General features: G+C 40.9%; 1 protein-coding gene across 1 annotated transcript; it reads left to right on the plus strand.

The window, feature by feature from the left end:
* The first annotated feature begins 655 nt into the window (after window positions 1-655).
* Window positions 656-17785, plus strand: RIPK1 (receptor (TNFRSF)-interacting serine-threonine kinase 1). The gene is made up of 11 exons (XM_009870864.1): window positions 656-866; window positions 2472-2625; window positions 3060-3197; window positions 5527-5755; window positions 6586-6735; window positions 7975-8051; window positions 9738-9828; window positions 12042-12596; window positions 14260-14331; window positions 16421-16573; window positions 17499-17785. Exons 1-11 carry the CDS (start codon window positions 715-717, stop codon window positions 17783-17785), a joined length of 2058 nt encoding a protein of 685 aa, XP_009869166.1. The 5' UTR covers window positions 656-714.
* The last annotated feature ends 1915 nt before the right edge of the window (window positions 17786-19700 follow it).

Below are 19700 nucleotides of genomic sequence, written 5' to 3' on the forward strand. Positions count from 1 at the left end.
AGAAGTTGCTTTGTAGTCCTAACATGGTCCTTCCTAGCATTTGTTTCCTGAAATTCAGCTAGCTGTGAAAATAAGTTGCGCACAGAAGCTGAGTTCTTTGTTTCACCCTCCAGAGAAACCTTTTGTTTGTTTGTTTTAAGCTTCAAGCTAAACCCTTTAGAGTTGAATTTGCAAAGATGCCTAAAAGGTAGCTTAGAGTTATATAAATATCTGGGCACCTGACAGGCCTGTGTTTGGGCAATTTAGAAAACAAGATACCCATCAGAATCATTAGGCACTACTTGCCTTTGGGGCCATTACCTTTGATTTTTCTGGGTTTTGGTTTCTGCATGTGTGAAGCATAGGGACAGTACGGATCTACTGCATATTACATGGATAAAAACTATCTATTTACAGCACTTTGAGATCCTCAGGTGAAGAAATGTTTTTACACCTACTTAGCATGACTGTAAGGGGTTGATAAGATAAACGGTTGTAATCTAAAGGTCTGATGATCCTGTGAGAACCATGGCATCTTTGGTTTCAGGCTGAGACCCTTTGTTCACAAGAGTCGTGAGAATATACGCTTGTGTCCCGCTCTTACATAGACACTTATGTTGTGGAACAGCTAAATGCTTGATAAGGACACTTCTTTTTTCCTCCTTCATAACACAGGTCCAGAAGCACTAAAGTACTTGATTTTGTTTTAATTGCTAAGCCACAAAGACTGCAAACATGTCTCTGGAAGACATCCACATGAGCACTCAGGATTTGCACGAGGAACAACAGTTAGATGCTGGCGGATTTGGAACAATTTCTTTGTGCTTTCACAAGAAACATGGATATGTGGTGTTAAAAAAAGTGTATACAGGACCCCAGCGCACTGAGTAAGTTACAGACCTTAGTTCTGAGTTTTTATCTTTCAGTTGGCGTAAGGAATCTAAGCCCCATGGAGATAAATCTAAATAAAGTGTAATAATTTCACATCTTTGGATTCTGGAGATACTGTATGTTGGGAAAATACTCTAAGACAATACTGGCAACTGTTTTCCCTTTTTTCCCCTCATGAGCTAACTTTTTCTAGTTTTAATTCATTGTGCCAGTGAAGTTCCTGTTTTCTGTTGCAAAGTGAGCGCTACTGTGAATTGTTAAGAATTGAGGAGACTGCATACTTGAGGAAATAGAGGAACTCTGTGGGCACATGATATTTTTCAAGCTTGCAGATCGATTTTCAATACAGTTGTCTAAATATAGATGTCCACTAGAACTAAACACACATGAGCTATCATCAGGACTCAAACCCCACATGTCTGACACTAGAAATGGAAACCTCTCTCCCTTTAGAAAAAGCAGAGTGATCCAAGCCCACCGATGTAATTCAGTGATTGAATTAGCTATTGATTTTGGTGGATGCAGGTCACACTGCAGCTCAGAGCCGTAACACTTCTAAAACTCTCCCACGAGTCATCCACTAGAGAGAGACAAAACCCCATGTTCTTCTAGTTTGGGTTATAATAAATAAACTGAGTTTTTGTTTTGCCAGTGGAAAGTGAATTAAGAGCTTCTAGTAGCTTGCAAACTGCACCGAGCGTTTAGGAGGAACTCAGTTAAAATGAACACACCGGCCCGGTTTGGTTTTGGATTTGTGGTTTTACTTTCTCACTGCAGGGACTCAGAAGTTTGTTATGCCTTAAAGTCTTGAACCAAGAGTCTTGAGCAAATTTACAGCTGAGCCTAATGCAAACAAAACAGCCACTTCCTTCTCCAGTACTAGAGGAACACAGAAGGAGAAAGTTTCCTTTTACATCACAGGACAGGAAGGCATTAGCAAGCAGCGTAGTCTCAAGATTTTCTTTCATCCTTTAGCCCAATGACTAAAACAGGAGCAATAGTAAAAAGACAGGGTTTGTCCTTCTCCAGCCCCCTTAGTGAGCTCCCATGTGCATACCCGTGACAACTGATGGGTTGTACTGAGGCCCAGGTAAAGAATTAGGCTTTGGATTAATCCTAATCCAGTCATCATTAGTAAATGCTATCACCATCCAGTATGTGGATAGATCACCTGTAATAAATCCATTTGGCATGTGAACATGAATGCCAGCCCTTTGGGAGAGAGACGTGTACAGTCTCCTGTACAAGAGGTAGTGAAGTGTGTCTTGATCCAAAGGCTCTTTCAACCCTGCCGTGTTCTGATCCCACCCAGGTTCAGGAGTTTGAACATAGACAACCAGCAGCGCACCTACAGAAAAAAACACATATCTGAAAAGTGGGCCTCAAAATCAGGTTCAACAAGGCGTTTGAGACTTAGAAAACAACCTGGCACAAACAAAGCTGTATCAGTTCAAAACCAGCTGAACGTGTGGTTCATCTTACAGAGGCTCTAGGGACGTTGATGTTTTTGGCCACCATTTTAATTATAAATTAACAGCATTTTGATCCCTGTGTTCTTTCTAGCCTGGCACCTAAGCTTTGTGTAAAATTCTCTTTTACAGCTATAACAGTTCCCTTCTGGAAGAAGGCAGGATTATGCACAGCCTGCAGCATGACCGTGTGGTAAAACTACTAGGTATTATTTTGGAAGACGGAAACTACTCACTTGTGATGGAGTATGTGGACCGGGGGAACATGATGAAAGTGCTACAGAAAGTGAGCAGTGAATTGCTTCATCCCTTGCCATTCCTTAGGGCTGACAAGATGCTTGAGAGGGACGAGATGTTACTGCCATCTCCAGAGAATGAAATCTCTATTTTACTTTCTGTATTAAAGAGCCAGTGGCAGCCCCGCCTTCTCTAGAGACGGTAGAGGACAACTGTGGCTTTCCTGCACATCACAGGGTAGCAGACCACAGTTAGAGGGTAGGAGTGCTTGTAGAGATAAGTGGAGAACTTGCTAAAGAATGGACTGCCTCTAGAATTACTTCAGTGCAAAAATGTAGATCCAAGAAGGGCCTTAGTTCTTGTACCATGGCTTGAGTAGAAGTCCTCTTGGGACTGAAAAAAAACAACTTTAAAGACTGTTTTTAATTTTTTTTAATGCTTGTATTAGCATTTTTTAATAGATGGTACTTCTTATTCTTTTAGTTCTCACTGCCTTTGTCAGTGAAAGGACGTTTTGTGCTGGAGATCACAGAAGGAATGCTTTATCTGCATGAACGAGGCTTCGTACACAAAGACCTAAAACCAGAAAACATCCTTGTGGACAGAGACTTTCACATCAAGGTATGTGTTAGAATGTAAATGGACAAAGTGGTGATTTGGGTTGAAGAACCCTGTCCAGTTGCATTGGTTAGTGTTCCTATTGGGTAGATGAAACCCTTTGTAGTTCAGCAACTCTCACTAAGAGAGTGGTAGCAGTGGATTATTGAAGTGTGGTGGCCTGTGCACTATCTGAACCTAAGATTTGCATAATCTTTCTTCAACTATGGGAAATAAAAAACAACTAATTTACTTAGGGTATTTAAAAAAATGAATAACATTGTTGAGAATTAATCAACTACAAATAATAAAACAGCCAGAAAGAAAAAAACAAAACCTTAACACACAGAAACGAAAGAGTATCTTATAGATCATGTATTTTGTCCTCTATTGTTTTACTCCTGCCTTTACCTCCTCCTTTTTATTCCTTTCCTTCTTTTGCCTATTATCTTTTCCTCTTTTGTCTCCCTCTTTTTTCCCTTAGTCATCACTTTTAAATGACAGCCAGCAGCTACAAAAACAGCAGCAGGAGACTACTTCAAAGAATGGTTTATAAGCCTGTTTCAAAGCCCTTCTATTAACTTCAGTGGGGTTTTGGATCAAGACACATAGATATAGAGCCAACTGCTGAATAAACCTGAGTAGAATTTGCAGCAGTCCTCATCAAATGTCCTGTCTCTGGTCAAGGTGAGTTGCTGAAATGATCACCCTGTTACAGTTTGAAACTACAGAATAAATTCCTGTGGAGAGAGCTCTGTCGTTTGGTATTTCTCACACATAAATTAGTGAGAAATTGTTCTACAAGGTTAATATAGTGTCAAGTCCTAGTGCAGTATGAGCAGCTTGCAGGTAAGAGGTATAAGCTATTTTTTTCCCCAAAAAATAGGAAAAAAAAAAAAAGATATCCTCTTTAAACGTAAATTGGATGGCTTTTGGGGTTTCAGCTTGCTTATACAGACATAACCTTGGCTATCATCACACTGCATGACAAACTGAGCTGGAAGGCAGGATCAAATATAGAGTTCCTTAAGAAAATCATACTTCTGATCAAGCTAAGACAGCTGTTATATGATCTGTCTGTTTGTGTCTAACATTGCTAATATTTATGAAGGGAATTAGTTATTATAGGAAACTGCAAATGTATGAAGACTTATAATTTTTCCTCCACATTAGACCTCCTCTACCTTGTCAACATGAGGTTGGATTCCTACTTCTTTAGCAGGATGTCACTTACATTTTCCTCTTCCTCTGGATACATGACCTTTAAATTTAGCCCAAAGCTTCAGAAACTCAAGAGGAACAATAAGCTAGTTAGAGGCAAGAAGAGAGAAAAGAAAAGCAAGTTCGGAGTGAGGCAAGGTGTCCCCTCAATTTTACCTGACGTGGGTTACACAATTCAGTTTGACAGCCGCCTGTGGCCAAGAGAGGCAGTGCTACTTGCTTCCACTTTTCCTCTCCTGTCGCCATCCTGTTCTCTCGCATTAGCACTGCTGCTAATCTGACCACCTTGCCCTTAATTAGGAAGATAAACCAGCAGGTCACTGTTTACTTCCTTGGCAGCGCTCCCCTTCTGTTGGGGAGAGCTTGGTTCAGCAAGTCGCTTGAGTACCTTGCACCAGGTCTTCCCAGCATCAGGTAAGTGTCAGTGCTGGGACAGGAGGAGCAGAGGGAGCACAGAACCAGAGGCTGTGGGGCAAGCAGGGAAGGGTTACTTCCTTCACCATCAGCCATTCGTCTAGTTGTAAGACTGCACCCGAAGGCTTCAGTAATCTGTCACCTTCTCAAGCGCACAGTACCCAGGTATCCCTGCTTTAACTCCTTCCAGGATACATTTTTCCATGTCGCTTTGCCATACACATCACATCCTTTTAAATCCTCTCACTTCCCTTTCCATAGGAAGATCTAAGGAAGTTGAATGGTTCCATCCAGCCCAACACATTCTATGATTCTTTTCTATGACATTGGCCCATCTCATAGATTACTTTTGGATTTGAATCTTAGCTTCTTCTCATATGGGTATTCTGTTCTGCCATGAGCACTGTGAGCAGACCTTGAACATGACTGTCAATATGAGCAAAACCACATTTTTTTGCTTCCTTACATCATGTGATTATTCCAAGTGGGGTTAAGTTATTAACAGAGGTTCAGCCTAATGTTTCCCAGTTGCCAGTGATATTTGATTTAGGCAAAAAAAGACCCCATGAAGAGCAAATAGTTTGTTTTTCTTTCTTGCAATTGCATTTTTTGCAGTTATAAGATAAGTTATTACCAGCTATTCATTATAAAATTGAGCACTGCATGAAATACTTGTCTCTTCATTACAGCACAAGCTTTGATGTGTCTCATTTTTCAGATTGCAGATCTCGGTGTTGCCTCCCTGAAGAACTGGAGTCGGCTGACCCAAGAAGAGACTGTCCGAAAAAAACAAACTAAGAACACTTGCCAGAACAATGCTGGGACTCTTTTCTATATGGCCCCAGAGCATTTACGCTCTCTTAATGAAAAACCTGTGGAGAAGTCGGATGTTTACAGCTTCGGCATAGTGATCTGGGCAATTTTTGCTGACAAAGAGCCATATGAACGTAAGATCCTTCCCAAAGCACTCTTACCACAAAATTAAGTTACAAATGTTAAGCATTTAAAGTTATAAAATCAAGATTAGCAGATTAAATCGCCTATGCCCAGGAATAGCACCTGTTAGACACCTCGTGGCCAGTAAGAGGCCTTAGTTGCATCATTCCTGACTTCTGTGCACGGACAAGAACAAATTGAAGTGCAGGCATGAGCCCAATCTGTTCACATCCACCCGGTGTGGCCATAAACCTGCACTCTGTGGCAGAAGTTAAGACAGACCTTGAGCAGGCCAGGATGGAAGCTTTGATGCACACCATTTCCTAAGGTGGGCTAGTTACCTGTGGTTTTTAACAGGAATGGTCATGTGGCCAGTTACTGCTTCTCAGCTGTGTGGTGCTAATTTCTCAGTAAGCAATAACATACTCATATAGAGCAATAAGAGCCGACTATGGAGTTCTGGAGGAACACATTTATAATTTTGAATGGATTTTTTGCTAACTAAATGGCTGCAGGTCGCTTGTGCAGCCATCTTTGTGTTCATACCCAGCGCAGAGCATAACTGAGATTGTAGAGGGCTAGATGTGTCACCCTTACTCACACTGGGCATGTCTTACATATAAAAATTAATCTGTTCATCTTAAATCTCAAATCTGTGAAAATGACAGCAGTGGATTCAGATTCACTAATGCAAGAGATTTTTAGCTGTAAATCAGTCATCTTTCTCTGAAGTGTTCTTTTATATATCCACAAACATACAGGGAGCCACTTCATTATCTTTTACCTATGGAGAGGTAGGAAAGCCCACAATCAGGATCTCATAAGAAGTTTTGTCTTTCAGATGGAATAAATGAAGCCCAGATTTGCTTTGGCATCATTAATGGAAATAGACCAGACATAAAGGAGATCACTGGTAAATGTCCAGGGGAAATTATTGCCTTAATGAGACAGTGTTGGGAGCAAGAGTCAGAGAAACGGCCAAACTTTGCGGGTAAGGCACTGATTTATAAGAAATATCAAAAGGGATTATTTTTGTTACATTTGCAACAATATTTTGTAATGCAGCAAAACAAACTTGAGAGTTTTCCTCTTAAAATATAAATACTTGCTTTTAAAAGGGAAATATCAATCCACATGCCCAGTAAGCATGCTCCCCGTAACTGGGATCTGGTCCAATACTTACAGATTTGAGAAGTACTACTTAGTGCGTGATGCTTACATGCTTTATACCTGCTGGTGATTTGTCCTCAGCATAGTATAATAAAATTTACAGCAAAGCTAATTCCAAGGGACATAGCGTGTCCTGGGTCTGACTGAGAAAATACCGTACTGAAACTAGCTTCGAAAGCTGTCCCAGTTTAGCCTTCTGTGAGCAATGCAGCAGCACTTGATGAGCTAATCATCCTGTAACATGGTCAGATCCTAAAACACTTGCAGCCAGTAAAAGCCTTGACTGAATGGTCCGGGAAGGAGACCAAGAGCATTCAGAAAAAAAGTCAAAATTCTTTTATCTCCTTTTGTCTCTTCCTTCTGCCTCAACATGTAGCGCAGAAAAAAATCCCCAGACAAACACAACAACAACAACAAAAATACCAGAAAAACCCCCTACACGTAACAGGAAATGGTGGTTTGGATTTAGGCTGGGGCACCAAGAGCTTCATATACAACCTGTACATACTTAAATACTCAGAGGGAATTTGTACAGCAGGAGGAACCCATCTACTATTTCCCTGTTTAACTGGTATAATCCACTGCTAATGGATGGAGTTTATGCTTGCACTGAGTCTTATCTTCTAATTTTCCCATATGCAAAATACTAATGTTTACCATGTTAGTAGATTATTTCAGTAATTCCATCTTTGGCAGAGACAGGATAGTTGTTTATCAAATAGCTGAATGCAATTGAATGTATCTTATTTCTTAAAATGGGGCAACCAGTCTTTCAGCCTGTCAAGTCAAAGGGTGCTGTCAGCCACAAATCATAGAGAGAGCTTCCACCCTAAAAAGCAATACAACAAAAGAAAATCTCTAGAAATCGTCCTGTTCTTGTTACTATATTAAGGCTAAATAAGCCACTTGAACAGATTCCAAATGTATGTAGAATTTTCCTGTTTCTGATTCTGTGCAAGTCTTTATTCAATCCTCATCCATCAAAATTGTTAACAGTAAAAATCACTTATATTATCCATTGAAAACCACTTTCACTTGGTTATTTTCTTTTTTTTTGTAGAAATTAGTCAACGATACAAGCCATTTTACTATCAAAATCTAGGAAAAACTATTGAAGCTGATCTGAAGGAGTTAAAAGTGAGTAACTTTCTAAACACTTTAAAGTGTCAGTTCCCTGCATCCCTTCTCCCCAACCCCAGTTATGGCCAAATTCTGCCACTTTGAGGCTGATGACACTTGACCGACTTCGTTTCCTTCCGTGATAAACTGGCTGGGCTTGTGAAGGAGCGGAGAGCAGGGCATGTCATTTACCTCAACATTGGGAAGATTTTCCACACTGTCTCCCAAAATATCCTCATGTCCAAGTTTGGCAGACAAACCCAGGCTGAAGGACAAGTCTCAGAGGGCAGCAGTTAATGGGTCCTACTTCACCTGGAGGCCAGTAACAACTGTGATCGTTGCAGAAGTCTGCTGTACTGGGACCCTCCCTGATTTACTTCCTATATCAGCGACCTCAGGGAAGTGACGGAGTGTCCTCTCACAAGGTGTGTAGGTGACGCCAAACTAGGACCAGGCAGTACAGTCGCAAGGGCAAGGCTGCGAGCTGCAGGCTGGAGGAATGGAGTGACAGAAACCATATGAAATTCAGAAAAGACAACGTGCTGCAGTTGGATTAACCCCTGGCTTCAGTGCCGGCCAGGGGCTGCCTAGCTGGGGAGCAGCGCTGCTGAGAAGGACCTCAGGGTAGGGGTGAGGAGGGCCCTGGGCACCAGCCAGAGCCTGCCTGGCAGCCAGGAAGGCAGCAGCGGCCCAGGCTGGACCAACAGCTGTGGAAATAAAAGTTTCTGGTTTACGGAACATGTGCTTTTCATGAAGCACCAGTGGCTGTCCTAAAAAGCACTAGAATTTTGCAAAATGAAACCGATAAAACAAATTTCCGAGGTGGTTTGACCACGAGAACTCATGACGTGAAGTATATGTGCCCCAAATCAGGATCATGGCCAATTATACCAGCGGCATTAGGGCTCTGCAAATATATCTCTCAAATTATAGCAGTGAATGGACTGTCTAGAAAACGGGCCATAAGTCCGTTACCTTCTCAGGAAGAAAAATACCGATTCTGATCAGCGCACAGAATGTCAATACAGCATCCAGGGCAGGTCAATGCAGTGAACTACTAGTACAGCTTTGGTAGCAACATGAGTTAGAGGGTTTGGGCATAGCCTGGTTTTTTTCCCCCCACTAGCAATTGCAGAAGCAGAGTCCTCAGCCTCCTACCTGAAAGGACCAGAGGATCACAGAATGGTTGAGGTTGGAAGGTCATCTAGAGGTCATCTGATCCAGCATTCCTCCTCAAGCAGTTCAGTTACTCAACTAAAATCTGAGGACCTAAGGTTGCCATGCGTTTTAGAATGCAATTGTTTAGTTTCAGATGGAAGTGGCTTTTTTGGGAAGAGGTAGTAGTTGTAGCCTAGCTGTTAAGTACAAGACAGACAATCCAAAACTGCTCTGCCTGGGTTAAGCTCATACTCACATAGTTAAGGATATTGTGTAGCCAACTGAAGAGTTATTGTATACTGCAGTTGCGTTGCAGTCCTTCCTCCCTTTGCTGAAAAAAAGATTTTGCCCATCTGTAGCAAAGCAATGGGTATTTTCTGTCAGGTCGTGTTCTCTGTAAGAGATCTGTACAGGATCTCATCCCACAGATTCATGGAATCTGTTCATCCAGATCATTCACTGTGAAGCTGTTTCCTATTCTTCAGGTACTCCTTTTGGTTAAGTTTCTGCCTACAACTTGATCATTTGTTCTTCCTTAACATGCAGAAAACATGTCCCGAGTCAAATGAGCTACTGAATAGGATGGAATCCCTTCAAATAGATGCTAGAGCAGAAGATACCAGTAACGGTCAAGTCGGTAAGTCACTTACTTACTAGCACATCATTATCGTGTGTATTCTGCCAGAGATAAAGTAATGTTACCATTACTGGGTTATGAAGAGACTCAATTATTCAGCGTTTCCGAGAGAAATGTGATAATGAAAAAGATAACATTTGCTTCTATGCTCCCAAGTCATACTTACTGTTTCGAATTTTCCACCACCTACAGTTTGAATCCGTTTCATTTTACATCCTTTTGCTTTCCTCTCCCATGCAAAAAATTTTGGTTAACATTAGATTTTTCAATGGTCACTCTGATAAATGTTTTTCATACTCAATCTCCCTCCTTGTCCTTTTAATCATGCTGACTGCTTTGTCTGTAGCCTTTAATTTCACAAAATTTTCCTTTTTCCTCCTCCAGCTTTTCTTAGAAATGCTCTGAATACAACCAGGATGCATAATTATAACATATTCCTTTGCTTATGATCTTGCTCTCTGTGGAGTCTGAGGAGCACTAATAGATGAATTTTCTCTCATATTTTCTACCAGATATTGGATGAGTTGAGTGTTTCATGGTTTTGTAGAGCCATCTGACTAATACATGACGATACAGTTACAGTTTTGTAGTGGTGTATTTGAAATTCTTTCACCAAAGTTTCTTAACGGCAAAGAATACAGTATCATATTTGCAGTGCTGATTTACAAGCAACAGTGTCAAATTCAGTAGGAGTAAAATCCTGCTAAGTTTGCTCACACCATTATTAAATAAATAATGTTAAAGTGTAACACGCAACTAATAAACCTTCCCCAAAACTAGGTTTGCCTTAACTGTTCTTCAGGAGAACGGATGGACTTCTAGGGCAGCCCTGCTGGTTTTTAATGAGTTTAATTACATTTCCCTAGCAGAAATAATCATGTGTGACTGCAGCTGATTACATATGCCCTTGTGTTTTAAGTATGAAGGACTTTACTGGGAATCTACACTGCAGAAAGATGGTGCCTTGACAGCCTGTCAGTCAAGTCAGGCTGGTTTTTTTTTCACCAGTCAACGGCAGTTACTCAGACACTGGTAGTGAAAGATATCCCACAGGATCTGTTCATACATTTCAAGCTTGCCCTGGAGAATGGATGCCACATAGTTTATGCTAATACAGAACTGTTAATAGCTGCCACTTCTCATGAGGCTACGTTTCTGTAACTTATTCCTCCCACTCCCTCTCTAGCAGCAGTAACTACAGTAGCAGAGCGAGTCAGACTGAAGGTGGAGTAACAGCCAGCCATCAAAAGGAACTAGTTGTGGCCTAATATGGACTGAACTCATGTGATTTGGAAAAAATACAAAAGCAACAGTTTACTGACATTATCTGAGCTAAATAGAAGCACATACATACACTTTTTTTCTTTCAATTTTACAGTGGTCTGTGAGAGTCCCTTGCTTTAGGCAATGTACACCGTTTTCTAGACATCTGTGAAGTTTTCAGAACTTTTTTAGGAAGCATCTGCCCTTAAGAACACAAGAACAATAGTAACAAGCAGATTTTTACATTCTTTTTAGCCTTAGAATGCTGCAGCACGATCCAGATCATAATCTAGTTCAAGACTGAATTAGAGCATCCCTTGATACTGAGAATTAGTTTGAAAGATGTAGATGGCACACACTATTTTATGTGGTAGGCATTACTTGTAAAAATGTATTCTTTGGGACTGTGAATAAATAGACAAAAAGGATTCATCGTGAAACACCCAGATGGGATAGTTTACATAAGCATTTGCAAACATGAATTTAAGGACAAATTATCTGTGCTGTATGAAGTAACATGTGATACAGTGGTGTTATTTTCCATCCTATTACGCTCCAGTTTTGCCGTGATTGAACTCCAGTTAATGCCAGTGGGGACACACTATTAAATCAGACCCTACAAATGCCTCTTGGAACTGTTTGTTTCAGTGGCTGAGAACTTGATGTCAGTGTAAGCAGAATATGCAGTGAATTCTGACAGCACTTGACTAAGGGAGATTTTGACACTGATAGTTCAAACAGGCTGTGCTTCCTAGATAAAAATCTGTAATGCTTCTCAGTAAAGGCAGTCTATAATGTAAAACACAGCTTACACTGGAATTAATGTTATTTTTTCACCTTTTATATATTACTGTAATATTAAAGGTAGTTTAATAGATTCTACTGTCATCACATCAAGTTACATGCTTGCATCTGATGCATTTCAAATATCTAATTTTCCTCCCTTTCAGATCAGCCTTATTCTCTACACAGCTCTCAAGGTCCCATGACTGGTCAGGTTAACGAAGCCCCGATTGCTGCCTCCACTGAGAACCAGCCCGTTGAGAGCTGCGAGACCTCATTTACATCTGCTGATAATCTAGAAAGAAAACTTCAGCACGAATACAACTACCATGTATTCGGGAGCCGGATGGATAAAGCAGTTCCACCTGCAGGATACGCGGCTGCAACGAGAGAGGCGGAAAAGAGACGAAGAGTTTCCCATGATCCATTTGCAAAGTCATCTCTTACTCGTCATCTGTATCTAACAGCCGAACAAACAGGGTCAAACACTAATCCGTATTTTTGGCCACAGCCAGCTGCAACACCACCAAACTGGGGAACTGTAGATACTTTTTATCGGCCAAGTCCTATCAGTCTTCTGAAGGGAAACACAGAGAGTCCCTATGGATTGCGTTCAGGCAATCTCTTCAGCCTAAGTAAGCCTCCTGTGCCTGAATCTGGCCCAAACCAGCCATTGCAGAGCAACGTAAACTGGTATCCAAAGAACACGGACACAGATACGGGTGAGATTCCTCCACCTATGTTTCTGAAGACACAGTTCTCTAAAAATGAAGCAGCCAAGAGTGTTTTGTAGTTTATGTAACAACAGCCGGCTTATTGTTAACAGTTGATCTGTGATATAGCGAAGGTGAATTTGTTTCATGAGGTTCTCTTTGTTTGCCTGAAATGTATTCAGGTTGCTAAAAATGCTCCAGCTCTGACTTCATCACGCTGCTTTCACTGATTTCAGGCTGCTGATTTCAAGTTAACCATTTCTAGAGTGTCAGTGCACTGGAGGAACATGAGAGCCAATGCCAAGCCTTCAGCTGCCAACCAAGTAATAGCAGACAGCAGATACCAAAACCAAGAGCTGCTACTAACCATTTCAGGGAAGCAAAGCACTTGACTCTCAAAAAAAATATAACAGTCATACCATAAATTCTGCTCCTGCAGAAACAACATTTGCAGAATTTCAGAAGATAGATGGATATTTTTAGCTTGATTTACAGCAAGGTAAGAGACTCCCGAGCTCAGGGAGGCCGCAAGGAGCTTAGGCCTGTAACTGGTTTCTCCAGAGAGCTCTGCCTGGTGCTAAAGGGGAACTTCCACTGGTATTTGCTACTGAGCTGCAGAGTAGAAAGGTGTGGAGATGAAGAAGGAAGAGAACACCGAGCACTGGCAAAATGTATTAATAAATGGTAACTGGAGAGCTCTAAGATGTAAGTTTTAGGAACTAGAGGCAGCATGAAATACAGTACCTGCTCCCACTAAATATTGGATATTTTTAGTGTGCCATTCTTTTCCAGATTGTCTCATTAGAAATTTAAGGATGCCTAGCTATTTACAGGCAGAATGCCACAAACGTGTTACTCTGATAAATTATTTATGCAGAGGCTGTCATTAGTTGTTTATGTGAGTTTATTTATAGAAACAAATCTAGGAGCTGTCATGTCAGAAGGCAGGGATTAGAACTGTCTATCACTAGTAAAGTAAAATTTTCTGTTTGAAAGAAGAAAACAGCTCTTATAGAGAGGCTGCCTCCAATAGAGTGTCAGCAGGCTAAGAAGCAGAAGAGCTGCATTGCATTGCAGCTCTTCTACTGACTCATTGGGTGCCCATAACCCAGTCACTCTTACTGCCCCATCGGGAGATGCAGAGCTCATCTGTGGGCAACCAAATCAACGACTGCTCTGGGCTGGAAGTTACCTCTGCTGGATGTTATGGCAGCCAGCAGAAAATGCAGTGATGCCCCATAGCTTTGCTAAAGCCAGTCTCAATACATGCTAATACAGACGACGATCAGTCTTGGCAGTAAGCAGTAGCAGTATGCTCAGGACTTCGGTATCTTCCAGTTTGAATACCTGACACGAGGCAGCTTGGCCCGTAACTATGCCGTGACCTTGCACTGCTGTCTGCTGGCAAGGTGTTCATGCTCCCATGTGGAAACCCACTGCCCACACTGGGATCCGAGGATGGTTAAGACTATTAGTCAGTGAGCAAAGCCACGATAAAATCATTGCTTTAACTAGAGTTGCTCAGAGATACAGTCCTGTTAAATATAAAGAGATGAGAAGCTTTTTAATTAAGAGCATGAACTACATGCTCTTACTGTTACAAGTATGGCAGTCATTTTAAGTGTATTTGCATTTTTTATTCACATAATGCTTTTGGCATTTCTTTGTTTAGGTAACACAGATTCCATTCCTTTTGCAAGGGGAACTTTTACATATCAACCTAATACATCCAGACTAAGCACAGGTAAGTCCTGCAGCCTTCATCTGCCCTGGCGGCCAGCAGGCCGTGCACGGCATCTTGGTCAGTACAGCAAAACACTTCAAGATCTTGAAATAGTTTATGTTATTGCCTAATACTTCTCACCATAGCTGAAGTTACTAGTACCAGCTTGTCAGCCAGTTCTCCTTTCTCCAGCAGAACCTGTACACACCATTAAATGTGCATTGATGGATCAAGGACAACATCTCTTTTTAAATTAAAGTGTTTTGAAAAACCCAAAGGCTTTATAAGATCTGTACACCTAAACCAGTCACTCGCTTAGATTAAACGTCAAGTTGCTGTAACTCTACTCCTGAACCACACATGCATTTGGGTTACCTGTCCGTTCTTGGCCTGGATTTTTAATACAAATCTCTAGCTGTAGGCTGCATGCTGATCAGCCTTCCTAGAGGCATAGGTCTCTACAATTCAACTGTCTTAAACCCCTGAAAATCTGTCCTGTCCATTCAGCTTTCAAGTTTTGTTGCTTAGGGCACCCTGAACTCTTCTAATTAAGCCTTTCAAGGCTTGTCCTATTTGTAAGCGGGTTTACACTTACAAAGAAAACTTGAAACAACAGGTGTCAGTCTTGACTGTACGCCCTTCAGAGCCTTTAGATGATGACCCACATCTGACAAGGAAGCAAAGTGCAGAGGCTCAGGAAAGGAGATTTGTAAGCACAGTAACTTTTCCTGTTAATATTGACAAAGCGTTTGTGCATGTTTTCATATCTTGTGCCAGATCCATTTTGTTACCAGATCAAAAAATAGCAAACATAGATTTCTTCATTGTTTAGCTAAAAATATGAACGTATTCCCTGTGTTGGTTCTTCTACCTCATAAAAAAGGAAAGAATACAGGAATCATAATATTTTGAGACATTATAAAATGTATTCCTTTTGTAAAGCTTCTAGAAACTAATCATGTATACAGAGAAGTATTTCTGACTAGCAGTTTCAGGTTAACAGTTATTAAATGCATTCAGATTTTCACACGTGACCATAGTTTTCCACTGTAACCAGGACATTTGTGCATCTAGTCATCTTTAGGGTGATTAAATATAAAGCTTAGTCTGTCATTTGAAGTATCTGTACTTCAGTTTTAGACCCAGTTTGCACAGTTACAATGTTAAACAGTTCAGAAAACATTGTCAAGAGAATAGGAAACTGATGTCACCAAACATGACTAGAATAGTCACTTAGTTTCATGCAAGCAAAAGACACTGGATTAGATGTTTAATCATACACAAGTAAGCCACAGATACAAGTACCCAGAGGTACACACAATGTAGCTGTGCAATCAGTGAATGTATCTGTTGACTTTTATTGCCGAGGCCTTAAAATAAAGGACGGTTTTGGTGAGGTGTCTCAGAAAACATTCTAGTCTTGCCTTAGAATCAAAAGTAAACAACAGGGGGGAAAAAAAATAAATTAAAAGAGAAATGTCGAAAGAAACATTGACCAAGTAGTGCACTGTGATTCACTGTGAAAATAGATACAACTGAAGAATATACCCTTAGATAGCAGGGATGAAATACATCGTGAAACAGAGAGATGCCATCGAGACGGCAGAATATAGCATGGAGTATAGAAAGCTTATGAGCAACTAAAAATGATTTTCTGTAGTCTCACCGAACTATGAAATCGTAATAGTAAACTTATATCCATGACAAGTAAAGCTGAGAGGCAGAAGTAAGGCTTCAAAATCTAAACAAAAAGCTCTGTCAAGTAACGACTGACCTCCTGAAGCTGTTAGCCAACAAAAAACAAGGCTGCTACTACACATTCCCAAAGCGCATTATTTACAGTCTAGTAACTACCAGCACGTAAGGCTTGGCTATGGTACTTTGCTTTTGAATAGAATATGATGATCTTTCACTGAGGTACATTTATGTCATGCTGCATAACAAAAAACACGCTCACAGTTGCCAGCAAACAGCCATTTCTACATTAAATGCAATAAAAGCATTTTTATTAGCAAGGCTTTCTTCCTCCTTACCTCTTCCTTACGTTGCTTCTTGATGGTTTGAACCATATGAAGTTGTTTATAAAATTGTACTGAATTCTCTTATACAGAGGATTCAGTCAACGTGAACATAACTTCCAGTTCTGGAATTCAAATTGGATCCTACAATGACATGACGATTGAAAACCACAATCAACACACCAGCACTTCTCCTGCTTCAACAAAGGAAACATACAAGCATTATGAAGCAACGGGTATATTTGGTAAGAGAAACATCTCCCTAGTTTTGATGTATTCTTCCCATATATTTACCTGAGAGTCATTTGGTTTGGAATGCGTGAAAGCAGTGTTCTCCCTCTGATACCCAAGGGATAACTGTTTGTGTCCTTTCCTACTACGTACATAAGAGCATATAAAACAATTAAGGGTTTGTGCTCATGCTGTTCTGTAATACCTCTGTAGCACCTCGTTTGTCTTGGTAGTTTCATGACCTCTTATGAGACCCCAGGTACAAGTGCAGATGTACATGCTTCAAGAACAAGAGGAATAAGAGCATTCAAATTGGCAGAAGCGAGATTAGGATTGGTGGTCCTCACCTGATTTCTAGTTTAAATCATAGAATAGAGTTGGAGGGGACCCATGAGTCCAGCGGCTAGCACCACACAGGAAAGCCTAAAACCTGAACAATGCTCTTGGATATCTGGTTTACATGCTTCTTGAACACTGGCAGGCTCTGGTCCACGACCACTTCATTTGACTAGAAATGGGAAGATTTTAAAATTTTAAATTATTTTCATTGGTCAATACTAGATTAAACTATCCCTCTGCATTCCTAAGCAAACAAATTAGTAGTGTCCCAGAATATAAAACATACCATAGAGATAGCGGTGAGCTGCTCAAGAACTCAAGGAATGGATTTTTCAATTCTGCAGATGTTTAAGAGACAAACTGTGATAGTTTCAGATCAAGTCCAGCAACTCAAGTGTTAATCACGTGTTCTTACTGGGAGTCTCTTTCCAGGCATCATTAGGTAACTGCCTCCATGAAACCCACTTCTGATTGCATCCCTAGAATTCTGTCGTCAGATATTACCAATAAATAGCTGGGGCAGGACAGGTGAGATAGCAAAAGGAGCAGAAGAAATGTTAAGCAATGCCGTTTTCTTGTACTCTTTTTTTCTTTTTGCAGACAGTACTAGTGTCCTGACTGAGAAACATGTGAATCTAGTGAGAGAAAATTTGGCCAAACAGTGGAAGCCCTGTGCTCGTAAACTGGGCTTCGGTGATCCCGAGATTGATGAAATTGATCACGACTATGAACGAGATGGACTAAAAGAAAAAGTTTACCAAATGCTGCTGAAGTGGAGAAATAGGGCAGGCTCCAAAGGCGCTACAGTTGGAAAGCTTGCCAAAGCCCTCTTCAGCTGCCAAAGACTAGATCTCCTTACTAGTTTGATGCAAATCGAAGAGGAGTAAGTTGACTCAGAACTGAGTGAAAATGAGGGCATTTTGTCCTGAAGGCCTGCCAGCAACAAGTAAGAATTCTGAACAGACTTTCTGCAGCTACAGTCTTTACACAACATGCTATTTTCACCCCCCCCCCTCAGACAATCCATGTATTATTTGGTGCACCGAATGAACCGTGATCATTTAATGGGCGTACATTAAATGCTTCATTTTCTCTTTATTAAAGAAAGCAAGCCTGGACCTTGTGTTCCAAAACAACAAGAACAAAGATGTAGAGCACAAGCACGAAGTGTCTCAGAACAAGATGTAGGCATAGGGCAGCCCTAGATCTTTAAAGCAGGATGCAGAAGATGAAGGTCATTTTAGCTTTGATGCTGTCAAGTCCAATTCTAGACTAGTGCTCATAGTTCAGGTGACATTGTGGATAGTGTAGAAAACAGCCACCGAACTGAAAGCTAGAGACAATCTCTTTCAGTACAATGCTTAGAGAACTCAATCACAGAGAAGATTCAGCTTCCTGGGCAGGAAATATGAACTATTAAACTCTTAGCATATTGTGGGAAACCACATAAGAGGACTCAGTGCCTGGAAACTGCAGGCAGGCACACCAAAATTAGAATATATATTTAATAAAAAGGATTATTAACTACTGGAATAAACTACCTAGGGAGTCTCTGGATCCTCTTGATATCTTTTAATTAGGACTATCCATCTTGTTTCTAAAGATGGATATCTTAAAGACAGCTCAAAAGGAAAACTGAAGCTTTCAGTACAAGATTAACTAGGTGAAATGTAAAAGATAATGGTGTACAAGAGGTCTAAAGAAAAGAGTTAGTGCTGTCCCCAGCCTAAAAATTCACAGAAATGTGAAGTACAGCAGAGAGGTGAGATAACATTAACTTACTGAGTTGCTCGCTTCATTTACCAACCCCTACCCCACAAGAAAAAGAATTAAAAAAAAAAATCAAGGATGGAATTGATTTTGGAAAAGCAACCTGACAAATCCAAAATGCAGGAAAATACTGGAAGAAAGAAAGAAATGTATTATGGTGCAGATCAGATACCATTCATGGCAAAAGAAGGAAGAGAAAGGACAGGTCTGATTTCCTATCAAACTGGCAAGCTATCAGCCTCGAGGACAGAGGCAGCAGTAACACGGCAGCCTTACAGACACTTGTCATAAGACGGATGAGGTCCAGGCCAGGGACAAAAAGGCCGTGGGTTGCAGGAGCAGACCTCCTTCTCATGGTCTTGCCTTGAAGAACTTACACAGCAGGTGAACTCATCCACTTATGCACGTTATGATTTTCCCTTTTTAAAAGGGTAAGAGCTCAGGAACTTTAGATCATTTTATTGCTAGTTGAGTTCTGCTCACAAAAAGCACTAGTTTAAAATTTTACAAGAGTGTCCACTGATAGGACAAGGGGAAATGGGTTTAAGTTGAAGGAGAATAGATTTAGATTGGACCTTAGGAAGAAATTCTTCAGTACGAGGGTGGCAAGACTTTGGAATAAATTGCCCAGAGATGTTGTGGCTGCCCCCTCCCTGGAGGTGTTCAAGGCCAAGTTGGACGGAGCCTTGAGTAGCCTGATCTAGTTGAGAGGTGTCCCTGCCCACGACAGGGAGGTTGGACTAGATGATCTCTAAGGTCCCTTCCAGCCTAGGCCATTCTATGATTCTGTGGTATGAAAGAGTTCCCTAGCTAGAATTCTCACATTCCTTGGAGTCACTTGCTTTTGTTTTCTTCCTTACTCTAGGCAACAAGTCTAGGCGATTTTTCTGCAGAGGCAAAGCTAGAACACTGTTTAACAGCACATTATCAAACAGCATTCAAGTACAGCCTCCAGCCCATAGCTATAGTGATCATTACACAGCAGCCAGTCTGTGCTGAAATTCTTAAATGCAGGGAAGATGAGAGTCCGTG

The sequence above is a fragment of the Apaloderma vittatum genome, unplaced genomic scaffold, assembly GCF_000703405.1.
Source record: "Apaloderma vittatum isolate BGI_N311 unplaced genomic scaffold, ASM70340v1 scaffold10076, whole genome shotgun sequence".
Taxonomy (NCBI): Eukaryota; Metazoa; Chordata; class Aves; order Trogoniformes; family Trogonidae; genus Apaloderma; species Apaloderma vittatum.